At 38.8% G+C, this 16,798-nt stretch overlaps 1 protein-coding gene across 4 annotated transcripts in view; it reads left to right on the plus strand.

Moving 5' to 3' along the window:
• TJP1 (tight junction protein 1) overlaps positions 1–16,798 on the plus strand; it is a 198,704-nt gene that overhangs the window by 137,376 nt on the left and 44,530 nt on the right. For 3 of the 4 annotated variants that reach the window (XM_075714663.1, XM_075714664.1, XM_075714665.1), the window contains one exon: positions 16,109–16,165. In XM_075714663.1, coding sequence (XP_075570778.1) covers positions 16,109–16,165 — 57 coding nt within the window. Of the gene's footprint in view, positions 1–9,146; positions 9,164–16,108; positions 16,166–16,798 lie in introns of those variants that run through there. The other variant, XM_075714666.1, reaches the window with a different exon arrangement.

Raw genomic sequence — 16,798 nt, forward strand, 5'->3', positions numbered from 1 at the left:
ACCTACAAAAAGTTAGTGGAAAAGATGCAACTAAATCAATACATTGATACAAGAAGTACAAATTTAGATGTTGTCACTGCACATAATTTTCTCTTGCAAATTATTAAAACTTGCATGACTATGAAGGTACAAATATTAAATCAGTCAAGCTTTGAAAGCACTTTTTTTTACAGTAAGTTTTCTTTTGCTGTTCAATTCTGGTTTTACTGAAAAAAGACTGTACTACAGCTGTCTTTGCTGGAAGTAGTGTTTCATTTTTCATCCCTTCTTTCTGACCAACTTTTTCACTCTGTTTTTATCCTCACCTATTTAGTCTTCGGGATTTTTTCCAAAGAATACTCTGGATTAAATGGTTTCTCTGCAAACCATGACAACCTGATAGTATTTCCCATTGAACTGACTCATCGAACAGTTTTGTCTGGTGTACTGAAGCTAAACTCTTGAGGTTTCTTACTCATTTAGGAAAGATGTTCCTTTCAGAAAAAAAGGCTAGCTGATTTTGCAGGTTTGTAGGTGATTCATTTGCTTCCTTCTCCCTCCAGCATCTGGTTCTTGTTGGCATGTAACTTGATAATTTTTTTGGGCAACAGTTGAATGAACTGTAGCTGTAACCTAGGATAAACAGGTCATTGGCCAAAATTATACAGGCATTTCAGCTGTTAACCAAGAGCGTATCCAGTTTCTTCTCCAGCTGGTGGGATAAACAGCTAGAATGTCATTCATGCTTTTTCATTTCAAAAAATGTGCTGAGTAAATGAAAAAGACATCTGCCCATTAAGCACAGATGGGAAATACTTGCTAAGAGGTAGGTTTGATGGGTAGCATGTCTGAGTAGTTATGTATAGGCTTTTATTTTTAGTCTTTGTTTTCAGAGTTCCTTTTCTGAAATACTCTACATGCTTGTCATCATCTTCACCATAGCTTGGCTAGCAATCAAGAATTATTCTTTATGAAATGATGATTACCTGGGGAGAAAGAGCAGCTTCTCATAAGTCTGTCTACCAAGCATGTATTTTCTCTGCTTGTGTTACTTACTGCACAGTTGATTGTTATTTCAAAGTTGAGTTGAAGCCATGACATCCACTATTACTTTATGGACATGTCTTTATACAGTGATTAGTTTGGGATTCTTCATTTCATGTGTCTTACCTGTGCAAAATCAGAACAATGTATTTGAACATAATTCATTGTTTTTGTTTGCGTGTTTATGAAAGGTATCAAACTGACTGCTATAGAAAATCATTTCAGTTATGTGTCTGTATTAGGTACTTCAGTTGTTAGCTTCGTAGGCTGAGAATGAAGGTAGGTCTTCAGGCCTGTACAGACAGGGAGACCACCAGCAGTTTAACTGTAGTGACAATTCTCCTAAAAATGCCATGACATCCTCTTGCTATTCAACCTACCAACAGAAAGCTTTCAGTGTTACTTACAGTGCTTATATGTCTAGATTTTCCTTGTCAAACTGCTGCCTGTATTTCCTGGGTTTTATTTGTAGCTTTCTTCAATACCTCAGTAATTTGCATTGTTTGTTTTTGTGTGGGTTTTTTTTTTCCTGGTGAGTGCTTGTAGGCTGTGCAAACTTCTCAATTTTGAAAACAAATCTACGAAGGTTGCTGAAGCTCACTTAATGATGAGCATTACTTTTGGTCATGTGGGATGCTTTTTCTTAGACTGATATAAATGGCTTATGCTAAATGTTCTTTTAACTTGTGCTGGAGGAGACTAAACTTTTTGGTGGGATGGAGGAGCCACGTAGATGTGTTATGGAGCAAATGCAAAGCAAGACCACTAAAAAGCAAAAATGCTTTGTAATTCAGTCAGCTGTACTGTTCTACCAGACTTGTTTAGGCAGACTTCCAAGTGCAAACTTCAGATACATGTTCTGATGCTTATCACTTGCTCACATGAGAAGCTCAGATTTCATCTGGAAAAAAGTGTGTACCCAGCTCTAGTAGCAGTAGAAAAAAAAAAAAAAGTCTTGAAAATGTGGTTGTATTGTGTCCTAAAAATAAAGAAAATATAAGTAAATCTAAAATACTGCTTTTGAAAATAATTTCAAAGTAATACTGATTTTTGTGTTTAATTATACTGATGTGATGATGTGTACTATGTAGGTATGTGGGACTGTAGATTATTTGAAGTAATGATACTAAGCTATCCTGTACTTAATGCTTTGCAACAGCCTTCCCTCCAGTTTGGAGGAAGAAGTTGAACCCTGCAGAAACTTTGCACTCGTGTGAAGTGTTGCAGTGGCATTGGTCTCAATGTTTAAATATATTAAGTATATGCATCAATAATCTGCACTATTGATATGATAGCTGTGAAATTAAATGACACTATGTTTTGATGTGCGCCTTCCCCCTCAAGAGTCAAGGGGCTGCTGCCTCAAGTAGGGCAGGAGTGTAGAAGCACTTCTGCTGTTGATTACCTTTTTTTTTTTTTCTTTTGGAACAGATTGGAGCTAATAGGCAGCAATGTGAACAAATATATGCAGAGGGGGAAAATACAGCTAAGTGGGATTTCTGTTATCTTTCTTCCTTGTTTCTTTTTGAACTTTGTTGCTCTTCAAGTGAATTTGTCAATTGATGCCTTAACTTGCTTTAGAATGTGAGGCTTAAAGAGACAAGGTAACAGATGGGTAAAGACTTAAACTTCTACACTAGTAATTTCCCCTGGTCTGTAATCTTCTGTTATTTTTTTAGAATGTATGACATTCAGAATGTAGAAGGTCAGTGGAGCAGCTTTCTGTACCACAAGGAGCAAGGAGTGCTGGAGTAATAAAGGGGTGAGATAAAGGTTGTGTAAGCTTGAGTGAATTTTCAGTTTGCAAACTGGAGTGTCCAGTTGTAGTTTTGACTCTTGCAGTTTTTAAGTTAAAGTACAATCGGAACAACTTTCAAAAAGGGAGAAGTTTGCCCTTGTTTAAGGGCCTTAGGTTTGCAAAGTCTCTGTTTTTAAATATGGTTCCAGGTAGTTAGAAGATGCAGTTCTGATAGAAGCACAGTGCATATTTCAAAATAGCCCTGATAGCTTCTGCCCACATAGTTTTCTCGCCTATTTGGGAATGTGCATTCCAGAGTGGTGATGAATGGACACGATGCAGTTTTGGTCAAGAATATAATCCTGTATCCTTGATATACTTGAAATTGTGGGAAGAGAAGTTACAGTGTCATGTGGTTAAAGCTGCTGGTGAGGCAGTTTGTTCCACTTAAATGAGTTTATTTTTAATTGCTGATGTAAATACAAAAGTAGCTTTGTGACCATTTTTAAGGTTAGCCTTTGGCTTTCTGGGTGTGGCTTTTTTTTCCTTTGATGGAACTGTGCTTTCAGTTATACTTTGGCTTTTTTTATCACCTTAAATGCTCAACTGGGGAAGTACAAGGTGAAGTTCAAACTGCAGAAGAAAGGCCTTGAAGCTATTTGATATGAAAGATTGTCGTCTTTAGTAATTCCTTACTTACAAAGCTTTCTAAATTTGCATACTAAGTTTTATGTAAAATTCAGTCTTAGTTCACCTACAATGGTCAGAATAACTGAAAGTCTACCAAATAGCTCTTCATGAGAAGAGGGCGTTTTATTGGTTTTGAAGTGTGGTGTTTTGCTTTGTATGCATAAAGGCAACGTGCTGCTAGGAAGTTCTGATCTGGTCAGCAATTAATGCTCTTGAGCATGTTGGTTAATTCCCTTGTCCCTTCCCCTGCTTTGATGTGCAAACAGGAAAGAAAATCCTAGCTGCATGTCTGGAGGGTGGGATGGGAAAAGGCATGATGGTTATGTAAATCTGAATACCTACAGAGTTTAATTTGAAGCCTGTCTAAAGCCTCTTGTCCAGTAATTACACTGTCATTTTGTTCTAGTGGCTGTAGCCAATGTCTCTTCTACCCTGGCTTCAGAAGGGAAGGAGACTGGGTGTTGTCTCCTGACTCAGTGAGTGAGAAATGGCTAGGGTAGTTCTTCAGTCTGAGATTCATGGGAATGCATAGTTATTTGGAGTGGGGGTAGGGATGCAGCCTACAAAAGAGAAAATCCAAACCTCAAAAAACAAGAACATGCTGTTTTAAAAAAGGCTTGCTTTTCTTAGCTTAAGTTTAATATATCGTGATTCGCATCCAACTTTTCTTAAGAGGTCTGCAAATTGGAAAAGGTGGTGAACCACTGGTATAGTGAAAGCCAATGGTGGGATTGCTGCCAGTAGGAAATCAAAGAGGAGGGTTGTAATCAGGGCAGCTGTTGGTGCTGGGCTGCTCAGGCCTGCTTTTATTGCCTCTTGTCTAGTCTTGGCTCCCCAATGGAGTTGGTTTCATTGCTGCTTTTTAAGAAGATGAGTTATGGTGGGAGTAAAAAGATGTTTCTGGCTTGTTTTGGGTGGCAGGGGCGTCCCTGTTGCTGCTGCGTGTCCTTTTAAGGCAAGGGAAACAAAAGTGTGGGAATGTCTTGCTGGTTCTTCCTTGCTTGCTGATTCTTCTGGAGCTGCTGTTATCTTAATCTTGTGCTCGTTAGTGGCCATGGCTCCTGAAGAGAAGGAAGCAGATCGCTTAGAAAAAGACAAAGGATAGTAAGTTGAAAGGTAGAAAAATATGCACGTGTTTTCCAATAAAACATGTTTGTAAGTCTTTCTTTGGTAACAATGAATCATCTTTTGCCTTCTGAAGAGAAACATTCATATCTTTCAAATATCTAATAGTGTAGCCAGGATTAAGCTTAAAAAAAAAAACAACAAAACCCCACTCTATAATGGTGAAGAAGCAATTGTTTGTTACCTGCTAAAGCAGCTAGGGTTATGAAAGTGATTGCATGTATGTTGTTATATGGGTGACGTTTCTAATGAATTAATGAATAACCAGTTAATGAATAACCGGTTCACCAGAAGAGACTTCTATTTTTATTTTGTTAGCTTCTCTTCTTGCCTGCATCTTTTCTACCTCAAGAAAGCCATCACCAATGCCAGACTGATTCCTTCATTCAGTTCAGAGTAGCTTTGCAAATGAAGGAGATACTCTGCCCTGAGGATGAGAGTATCCTTAAGCTTAGGCTTTTGCTGCTTCATAACCCTTTGTATTGTCAAGCAGCAGCCTGAAGGTGCTGTTCTAATGATTGTGCTTGTTCTGACAGGAGAGTTTGCTTAAAGTCCTCTGGCTGCTATGCCTTGCCTCTGCAATGCTGTTGGACACCTGCTCAGTTGGTTCACACAATTACTGAAATAACCCATCCTTTTTCTTAGACCCCATTCGTGCCTTTCCACTACTCTTGTAAAACTGAACTTTCACAATTACTTCAATTTTTCTTATTAGTAGTGGATAATTTTAGTCAATTTCTATTACATAGACACTAGACAAAAGGGTGCAAAGGACTAATGAAAATGAACAGTTAAATGAGCTGTAGGAATATGCTCCTTGGGATGTGGGAGTTCATCAGTAGGTCTGCAGGCTACTGAATGCAATGTAATGGCTTGGTATAAAAAAGGAGAGGACTCTTGCCTCCTCTCTTCTCCTGCATTATATTGTTCAGAATTTAAATACCGGGAGTATTGGCTAATATTTCTTCATACGTTCTTTCATTCTGCATCTTCAATTTACAACATTACCTGGTTTTGAGTTCTGTCAGTGCTGTATTATACAGTTTTGTAATTGGATGTAAGGACAGCTGTAGCATGCTAACTTTTTTTTCGCATCACTTAGTTAATGTGTTAGCTTTGGAAAGGAAGTTTTTCAGGAAGAAAATCCTGGAGCAGACTCATGTTGTGCATATAAATAGGGAGACTGGGAGACAATTGTTGTGAAATGTGTAAAGTGTCAAAGCTTACTAGATTGTGCCTGCTTAAACAGATGCCTCTTCCCCTTCTTCAAGGTACCTGTTTTGGAAAACTAGATAAATGAGTACTCCGTTTCATGGTGAAGTAATACAAAATTAGGCGTTGTTTAATAGGATGGGGATAGTCCTTCTTGCTGAGGAAAAATGATGTGTTTTCCACTTCCCATACTTGCCTTATAAGAAAATTGAGGAATGTTTTCCTTGCTGATAGCTGAATAAGCCTTTTCAACACATTAATGTTAATCACTACTGTAGTGTTTGTTACCTTGTCCTCCCATGCAAATCTCATGTCCGCCTCTGACCAGCATGTGTTGCAATGCTGCTCTAATTCTCATTCCTTCTCTCCCATTGACTTCTTGTACTTTTTTTCTTCCTTGCTCAACTTGCAAGCACTGTGCTTAAACAAACAAACAAAAAAAACCCAAACCCAACCAAAACCTAAACACAAACCTGTTGTGTTCCCTGTTACACTTTTAACCACAGTATTTGTTACTATTGCCTCCTTACTCTAGAGTAACTAACCCAAAAAGTTACTTTTTCAAAGAGCTGTAGTATTTAACATTATTCACCATCTCCTCTTTTTTAAACTCCTGCATTTCTGTATCCTTGGCTTCTAACTTACTTCCTTTGAATGTGTAAAGTTAATGTGAGTTTAGAGTTGTAATGTGTTCTGGAGATGCTGTAGTAGCCATGTGACTGCTAAAATTGAATCTTCTTAACTGACAGTTACCCAAATTCGGGGTGGGGAGAAATGCCATCTGTGTGTGTGTGGCTGTTAAAGGTAGGGAAGGACACAACCCAAAATCTCTTACTAAGAGTGGTTGGTTAAGGTTCAGAAGAAGAAATTTTGTACCTATAAAAAGAGAGGGGGGAGGCAGGGAAACCTTACTACACAAAGTGGTATATTTCTTCATACTGAGATTCAGGGGGGAAAATATCAGGGAGAAAAAAACTGCTACAAAAATAGTTGTCAACTGCTTCTACCAGGCGTGTTTGTTTGGAGTACCTGTATTTAAAATCTTAATTTCAGAAGAATTTGGTAAATTAACCACAAAATGTATTGTTTTGTTGCGGCTGTGTGGGCTTTAAAAGAACAAACCAAAGAAACAAAAAACCCAACACGTTTTAAGGAGAGATTAACCTATGTCTGCTCTTGTTTTATTGTCAAGCTGGAAGATGGCAAGGCCATAATTCTGCATCTGTAACTTGAACTGTCATGCAAGGCTCTTAAACATGTATTGGGTCTGATTGATATTTGAAAGCCTTGAGTACTATCTTGGGAAAAACAACCCTGCTCTGCCTTAGTGGGATACTGTTGCATATCCTGAGGCTCTTGTTTGACAGATCTTCAGAGTATAACAACCTAAAATTGACATGGTGCAGTGCTTGCTAACTAGGTTATGATTTTTCTGGATTAGAAACAAGGTAGGAGGTGTTCTGGCTTAGTGAGGTGCTTGAATGCTTTGATTGCTGCTAACTTCATGTTGGTAATTTTTTAGTGTCTGTATCTTATACTTGTGTGCATTTTGGTTTTGTATTTTTTAATTAAAAAGCAGTGCTTGGGTAGATAAGCCTGATTAGGTTTCTTATATAAAACTAATACAGTGTGAGTTTGTTTTCTGTGGTACTGGTACTGTGCTCTTCTCCTCGAAGAGGAAAAACAAACTGTAAGAACTCCAATGAATGTTCTTAGCTTAGTAACAGAACAGTAACACCGAGCTGTGTATAAGAGCAGGGATGGAGGCTGTGTCTGCAGTTGCATGATTGGATTTGGTTTCGGGAATGTGCTGGAAATGTGACTTGCACAGAATCACAGAGTAATTAAAGTTGGAAGGGACTCTAGAGATCAGCTAGTCTAACCCTCTGCTCAAAGCAGTTCTCACTAAATCTGGTTTATAGAATAATTGCAGAACAGCGAGGTCAGAAGGGAGCTCTGGAGAACGCCTAGTCCAGCCCCATGCTCAAAGCAGGGTCAGCTACAGCACGTTGCCCAGGACCTTGTCCAGTTGAGTCTTGAACACCTCCAAGGATGGAGATTCTACAGTCTCTCTGGGCAGCCTGCACCACCATTTGACTATCCCTGTGGTTTTAAAACAAACCAACCAAGCAGGTAATATCTGATTGGAATTTCCCATTCTAGGTTGTGTCGGTTGCTGTGAAACTGTGGTCACAGCTGTGTACCCTTAGTGAGCTTCACTTGTATGCTTCAGTATAGCTTATTTTACTTTGATGTGAGGCTGTAGTTGGAGCTTTTATGTTAACAGGGCTGCCTTACAAATCATGCCCCTGGCAGCTGCTGTCAGTGGAGTTGAGAGAAACTGATGGGGAACTGATACAGGTAGAAAGGACCACATAATAAGTGTAACACTTGCACAAGCCTAATATGAGGGAGAGGGGTATTTTTGCAGATGGAAACTAGGAGGGCAGTGTGTGCTGCTTAAGCAGTTACTTGTGCTAAAAGAAGTGCTTTTCAAGTTGCATCCTGAGATTTAAAGAATTAAATTACCACATTGAGTTTCTTGAAAATCTTGGTTTTGAAAGGATATGGAAAAAAAAAATCACATCTGAGCTAAAGTTGATCTTTAAATAAAGAGAAGATAAGTACTTTCAATTACATACTAAAAACTGTACTCTAATTTTGGAATGTTTATGTCCTAATAGTACTGACCTAGGTCAGTGTGGTAGAGAAATGACTTGAAACAAAATAAAACCAAAAGCAAAGTGCAAGCTATCTGTGCTTCCGTTTGGCAATGTCACTTGGGTGGGGAGAAACATGGCTTACCACTTTGCTTTTTAGCTATTCTGTTAGGATTTTTGTTCTATTTTGTGATCATACTGGTCTGGAGTGGTGATCTGTGAAATGCTGCTTGCCAGCACTTAGGAGTTTGTGATCCTATATGGTTTCACTGCCAGCTGGAAAGCAAAATGGAGAGAAGCAAAACAGACAAGGATCCCAAATTCTAAAGCACAGTTTTCCTATGCCATAGAGGTCATGAAGCTAGTAAGCTTTGCTTAGCTGCTGGCTGATACTGGTACTGGCGTGTTTGGGTGGTACTCTTCATCTGAAGTAACTTGACCTAAGATCATTTGGGTCTTACATTCTGGTTTGTTTTGCCTTCTTATTCCTGAGTGTCAGCCTTCTGCCATTCAGGGCTAATGGTATTTGTTAGGGCTGTATCATAAACACGTCTGTAAATACTCAGGTATAACTGGACCTATAATTCAGTATTGAATTATTTCACTAAAATGCAATATCCCTCCCAAATTTCTGCATACCATTCTTGTTTAGGGCTTTTCTGGAAAGAGGGTCTACTGGTTTTTTGTATTCAGCAGCAGCAGCAATGACAAAAAGGTTTTCTGACCCTGGGAGATCAGAGAGCTGTCTGTGATGTGTGAGGCTTGGACTTGAGAGGCCAAGTGAGTCATGCTAAATAAGAAGTTGGGTATTACATAGGAAGAGTTAAATACTGAGCTTTTTTTGTCTGTTTGTTTGGAGAGAATAGTGCCCAGAAGTCAGAGTGCAAATGTCTGAGTAAAAATGTCTTGCACAGAAATTCATCAGGAAAACTAGCAGAAGGGATGTTTTTAGATATATGCAGTATCTACATGTTCAAAATATAGCAAGTAATCTTAGGAATTTTAGAGCAGGAAGCACTGGAAATTGTGTTTAGTATCCCATTGAGTGGCATGTGGTTGTGGAAGCATAGGGAGAATTGAGTGGAATGGTGAAACAGCCTAGCTATTATTAAAAATATATAAATTAAAAAATTAAGTTTAGTCCTAATTTTTCTTCTCAAGGTTGCTATTCGTGATGTAAAGATGTCTGTTGTCCAGTCAGTAGGTATGTACTATTGTAGTAGAGACTTTGTACTTCTAGATTGATCTAAGCAAAATTAAGTTCATTTTATTAACATGCAGTGTTGAGAATTCTGTATGTCTTTTTTCTTAACTTGGATTGCACATTGTCATCTGAAGACTAGCTTTAATAATGGTGTCTGTCTTAATACAGGCTTTTCATGAGGTGGCGTGCTGAATATAGACAAGTGTTTGGGAGGAGTGGAACTCTTGACTAGATGCTGGGGGCCCATGTATGAAATGGGGCGGGGGGGAAGGTGCTTACTGCTTTACTTCTAGGTGTTTAGTACATCTGCTTGAGAGAATAAGGTTAGTATTTCTGTTTCCAAAATAGGTGATGTCACTTCCATAGATGTACAATTAGGCAGAAGGTGAGACTAAAGACTGGATTCTCAGCTTCAGTGATGAATGAGAATTTTTTTGGTTTTGTACAGATCTCACAAGAGAATGCTTTAGTGGGTGTTTTCGCCTCCACTTAGCATTGCTGTGTAAAAGAGATAAACAAATAGCATGTTAATTGTCTCTGCAGCAGTCCCTGAGCTGCTCTGTCTGATTTCCCTTGAGTCTTTCTCAGAAGTGCATTCAGGGAAACAGTCTTTCCTCCTTGCAAAGAGTGATGATCAAGTGAAAAACAAGGATAACAGGCTGTTTGCAAAGTCTAGTACAGAGATACCACAGGTCTGAGTGCAAACAGGCAGCTTTAGCAGTGTGCAGTTTGCTGCATTTATCCTGCCTTGAAGTACCCTCCTCTTTGACTGGCTACACTTGCTCTAGTAGTTGGCTTCCAGTATTTGAAATAGCTCAAAAATCTCTAAGGTACTCTGTAGATATGGTGCATTGCATATGTTGTATAAAGACTATGTAAGACAAAGCTCTCATTTCAATTGATAAAATCAGTCTGATAATAGGATTCTGTCCTCATTGCACTAATTGGAGGGGAATAGCTGGTGAAAAAAACTTTTTTTTTTTTAGTCAACTGAAGGGTTTTGTGATAAGACAATTGGAGGGAATCTGTTGGAATTTAAGGTGGCTGTAGTTTAACTAGGCAAGGACAAAGGTGAATGTCTGTAGGAGGTCTTTCTGGCCAGTGTTGGAAACAACACACTGCTCCAACTGAGTGCTGAAAGATGCTGTGTGCAGGGAAGTGACCTCTTCATTCCCTGCTCTGGGCTGGCAAAGGAAGATGTGGGTTTTTTTTCTGATCTTTCTCAGGAAGCTGCTTGTTTTGGATATTGACTTGGATTTTTTTTTTTTAATGTGGATGATAAAAATCACCCCCTAGATACAAGAATTTCTGCAGATTTGTTGGGTAACAGTTGCAGATGCTAATTGTTACAATAAGCACTTTTAATTCTTGTTCCCACAAGTGCAATCAAAATGTATTGATTCTGCATTTAACCTTTAAAACTTTGACGTTCAGTAGCATCTTAGTGCTGAAGTGGACTTCCCCAAGAATAACTGAGAATTAATTTTAGAAGCCAAATAGAAATGCAGCAAGATAGATAAGGCGTATGAATGTCTGGTGTGTCCCTCCAAAGAGATTGACTCTAAATATAAACTTATTTCCTTCTTTTGATATGGGCCCTTACCAGTTCTTCTTTCTCTCTTTTTTTTTTTTAATGTCTTGAATAAGAAAACTATTTTGTGATGTTGTTAAAATTTTACCAGGACAACTAGCAATGTTTTTAGATGTCAGCATTTTATTGGAAGTAAGGTGTACACAACAGCTACAACATGAGGCTGCAAGCTTGGAGCAAAGATAGTGTTCTTTATATGGTTGAGTTTATCTGGTCATTCAGTTTCTTGTAGTTTGCTTGCTGTGGTTGAAAGGGTTAGAGCAGGGACTTGGATCCACCACAGATAGCTTTCCTCTCTATTGTGTTTTGTGGACAATAGAAACAATATGACCCCTGAGGTAGCAGAAGTAGTTGCTTCGTTTTATTGTCTACAGGGCAGCTGTCAATGCTGATCCGCAAAACCGGGTTTGTAAAGATACTAAAAGTACTTTATTGCTTCCCACTGTAGGTTACTGTTGTGTTGGCCAGAGGAAAATTGGAAAATCTGCCTGTTCTAAGGTAGATACCTAAATATGATTTTCTCTGAAAATGTAATAGTCTCATTGTCCTTTGTGAGAAATGCGTGGAAATGTGTAACAACAGTAGATACTTAACACTTAGTGTTTATTTACAGGAAATTACTGTTGAATTTACTAAGAAATAAGGTGATTGAAAACACTTTTGACCTCGTGTCAAAACTTGATCATAATTGAGCAAACAATGGCTTAATCTAACTTGTCATTCTTGACACACTTCTTATGAAAAGCAGTTCAGTGAAAACAAGAAAGGTAATTCCTGTAAAGTCCTCCTAGACTTGCAAAGAAACATTGGGAAGCTATTCTGGCTTTGATTTCAAGAATACGTAGGAGCTTTGGCCTTAGTCCGTGCTCTTCCGCTAGGTGTAGAAGTCTAAGGAAGTAAGTGTTATTCTGCAAGAAACTTGACCTCAGGAACCTTGCATTACTTTAGGCATAAAATACTAATTTCTGTGGCTGTTTAAATCTTTCCAAATGTGAACCTGAACTGTCTTCTCAAGCCTGTGGGTGGCTCCAGTGCTGCTGCTGCTAACAGCTTTTCCAACTGCAGTAGAGGTAAATTGAGTGATGCTATTTGGAAACATGATGGCATTGCTCAAACTGGTAGCCAGCAGGGCTGCTTTTTTTTTTTTTCTTCATGATGCTTGAAGGAAAAAGTCTTGATGCATAAGTACAGAATTAATCCTTTGGTGAAATTCAATCTTATGTATGTGCACATGTGCCCAGATGTGTCTGTGCAGGTAAAAGTTGTATGAGAAAAGGCATGTTTTTAAAAAAGGAACATGAAAAACCCAGCCTTAAGAAGTGGGAAAGAAATGTGGTGAAGAGGGGAACAAAAAATGTTTGTTGTTTGAAGGACTCTTGTAGCCCACAAAGGGAGCTTTCTGGAAGGATGTTTACTTTGATGTGTTTATATCTCAGGGTAATTTCAAAGATGAAAATGTTGAACAAGATTTGATACTTCCAAGATTCTGAGCAAATGATAAGTTGCATTACTTCTATAATGATGAATCGCAACTTCATGTATGACTATCTTTTAAAAAATAACAATTTAAAAAAAACAACCCACAAACACATCCACCTGCCATATACAGAGCTGGGAATGCTACTAATTGTCTGTATAAGAGTGGTAAAGATGAGCTTAAGGAAACTCTTCATTTTAATAAATCATAAGCATAAAATAAATATTTTTCCCAACACTGAAGTCATGATACCATCATTCTCTTTCTTGTCTTTTTATTCTTAATACATGTAGAAAACCATAGATAATATAGACATAGTATCTGCAGTTTGTAAAATTCAAATGCTGTCGGTTGTCCACTTGCATTTCAAAGATAATGGTCTCTGTTAAGTTACTCTAAGCCTAGGTTGTAGCATCTTAGTATTCTCATATGTTCCTAGTTTCTGGGGTGTTAGGCTGTATGTATTTCTCAGTTCCTGCTGAGTCACCCTTATTTCCCCTAAATCAGTGGTGGGTAATGTTATTTGGGGTACCAATCTTGGCACCAGCAGTCAGCAGAGCTGGCACCATCACTGTAGACCTACACTGTCTGCCCCCACCCCTTAATTACAAGCAGTGTTTGCCATTTCTAGAGACTTGGGAATCAAGTCTGTACAAGATTCCTTAAATTCAAATGTTGCATGAAAAATAGAGTACTTTGAGTATGGTCTAAGAGCAGCATCACAACAGGGACCTCAGCTGATGGTATTAGTTCTTGTGCCTCACTTGTCAGTGCTTAGTAGGGTGAGTACCTTCATGGGTCTTCATCAAACTTCAGTCTTTTGTGAGTGGATGCAATTCTTTACAGATGAGAAACTAACATCAGCAGTTTGTGTCAAAGCCAACAACTTACCTCAGGCTGCCTTTGAACTGTTTTCAGTGTTCTTGATTGGACTGTTTGGGCATGCAGAAAGAATGAAAATAACGTACTACTTGGTTTGCTGTCTAACTAATGGATATTTGATGTTTCCAAGTCTTGTGAATTTGAAATTAATGTATTCGTAAAATCTAGGGGAGGTGATAGCAATAGATGAGCAGAGGAGATAGTGTGAGCAAGACAATGGAGAAGAATAAGCAGAGAAAGTGGAAAGACTGAGCTCCTACAGAAGGGCAAAAGGCATTAAAAATGGCAGCCCCTGCCAGTAGATTGAGCGGTGAGCACCCTGTCCAGTTTCAGAAAGGGCTGGTGGGTTTGTGGATGGTTTTTTTGGGGCTTTGTCTTGTTTTTCTGTGGGGTAGTAAGTCTTTAAACAGTTCTCGGAAGCATGTTAGGTAGGCCATTCCCATTTTTCTTAGTCATTGCTAGCTGTTTTTGTTATCCCGCTCCAACTCTGGGATTGCCAGTTCTCCCAGACCCAGTGGGAGCAGTGCTTAGCTGGTTAAACCGGGTTTTACCAGTCTGCTGTATCCAGAACCATTTGGTGTGTTTGCACCGTGTCCTGTATACCAAGCTCCAACAGTGAGGCGCAAGAACTCAGGGCCATTGAAACCTGGTACCTCGTTAGCCAAGTAGCTCAAACTGTGCTGTGCGAAAGTGCCTCCGACTGCTGATGGAGTGTTGTACCTGCGTGGTGTTGCCAGGACAAATGGAATAAATGGGCCAGTCAGGTTAACTTCTTCATTGATAATTGCAGATACAAATGAGGCAGCCTATTTCAATTAAAATCTGAATTGTGACTTCTGCAGTCCTTTATCGGATTCCTGTTACACCTTTTTCTGAACGGGAGCTACTTAAAGCTTTTTCTTTTAGAAGTTTACTTGTGGAGATAATTCTTCACTTGTTGACGAGATGTTTAGCCTGAGAAGCTCTTGCCAAAACTAAGACAGAATGAGAGCATCAGAAATAGGGAAGAAAATCAGTATTCATTAGCTGTTCAGCAAGCAAAATGTTTTGTTTCAAAGATGGCTTTGTGTGTGTAAACGTTACTGTTCTAATATATATGTGGTCTATTTTTTTAAAAGCTGGAGAGAAATCTAGTTTGGGGGTAGAGTTGAATCAATTTGTAATGCGAAGTAGTAACATTTGGTACTGAATGGAGGGAGAAAAAAAGCTGTTTGAATGAAATATAACCCAATTAAGTTGCACCAACACTTTGAGGAGACGTGAACCCTGAAAGAAACAAGCACTAATGTAGCACATCCTAACCATTGAAATTAGAGCACAAAATGTGGAGGGGGAAAAAACCTACAGCTCTTTGGGATCATAGGAACTCACTTTTTAAACCTAGTTGCAACTCCTGATGTTACAAAATTGGATAAAGTAAAGTTTACAGAGGTAATGATTGTGAGAATAAACACTCCTGCTATTCTCTATTATTATACAGGACTGGATTAAAAGTTAGGAGTACTTTTTGTTGTAGTGGCTGAGTTACTGTAACTGAAAAATGAAAAGTAAAGTAGCTTCCCCCCCCCCCCCCCCCCTTCTGTTCCTTAGTTAGTGGATTGCTTGCTTACCAGAGCGGGGAGGGGATTCAAGAGAACACTCGGCACTCCCTCTGGAAAGGCAGAAAATGTAGCAGCAGGATAGCAGGAGACTTCCTGCTAGTCGCTATGTATCTCCTGCTGCCTTTATGCCTGTTTTCAAGCCTTTGGCTCTGCTAGTTTTTCCTCCCTCATGCCATCTTCCCCTTTCTGAACGTTTGCTTGTTGTGGCACATTAAGTAGTGCACGTGTCTGCTCTTTTAAGCAGAAATGCAGGTATGTAAATATTGTCATAATGTTACTGTTTAATCTAGTTCCCTTAGAGGACCTTGTTTATTTCTGCAGTGCTACTGTTCACCAAAGAAATTAGACCACACTAAACTGTGGAGTCTGTTAAATGTGGCCTGTATGCATAATAGAGTAGCACAGGTACTGTAATCTATAGCTGTGTGTTCATGAATTAGTGGTAATCTGCATACAGTTAAAACAAGCAAAAGGAGGACGTTCACAAAAGTGTGAACTATGTAAGTTAGCATATAAATACAGTGGATCACAGTGGAAAACTGAAAGTGGGCCTTGGACCAGCTTCATTTACTGTACGCTTAATGAGCTACCAAGACAGCCTACACCACAAATGCTTCTTGTAGTCCTTCCCTTTAAACTTCTTTATAACTTCAAGTTCTGAAATATATAATGATTAGAAATCTATTTTGCCCATCCTTCCCCCTTCCCTAGGAATACGGAAAGTTCAGATGTGACATACAGAGACAGGAAATGTGTAACAAATGAGCCAGCCCTAATTCTCTGTAGCTATTCAGTATGAATGTTAATGCTACTTTTGAGTGTAAGTTTCTATTTGTGGTATTATACAGTTGTTTAGTGCAGCTATTGACAGTGAAGTCTAATCTTTGGGTTTTTTTCCTCCTTAGAGCACAACAATGGAAGAAACAGCTATATGGGAACAACACACAGTGACTCTTCACAGGGTAAGTTCGTACAATTGGTTGTGTGTGCCTAACGCAGGATACTGGTAGCTTTTGAAAACAATAGGAAAAAGCCAGATGTCAGGAAGTAAAAGAAAAGGAAACTGTCATATTCCTTTGTTTAAATTTAGAGGTGTTGTAAAAGCTCCATTTGATAGTAGCTCTGTTTGTTTGTTGGGTTTCAGAGATAAGCCTGTCTACAAATAACTGTGCCAGAAACAAAGCTTTAGATTACTTCTGTATGTAACTGAAAGTAGTTAGAAATCTGTTCATTAACGATTGTGCTGTAAGTATACCTTAAATGTTTTAAAACTTCATTTGCAGGGGCATAAAACAGTGTAGTTAAGTATGTATAAAGGTGTTCAAAACAGCCTTATTTGCTTGCCACTTTCTTAAGTTAGTGATTTTGGATGGTCAGAATGTGCACTTTACACAGAGGAACATGTGCTAGGAATCGGTGAATAGAAAGACAGCTTTTACATTTAGACTCACTCTTATTTGAGTTACTCTTAAATTGATTTCTGATGTAGCTATTGTGAAGCTGTACAAGAGAGGCAATAAGGAATGAGTTGCTGTGGTGGGTTGACCCTGGTGGGATGCCAAGTGCCCACCAAAGCTGCTCTATCACTCCCCTTC

Source organism: Pelecanus crispus, chromosome 7 (genome assembly GCF_030463565.1).
Source record: "Pelecanus crispus isolate bPelCri1 chromosome 7, bPelCri1.pri, whole genome shotgun sequence".
Taxonomy (NCBI): Eukaryota; Metazoa; Chordata; class Aves; order Pelecaniformes; family Pelecanidae; genus Pelecanus; species Pelecanus crispus.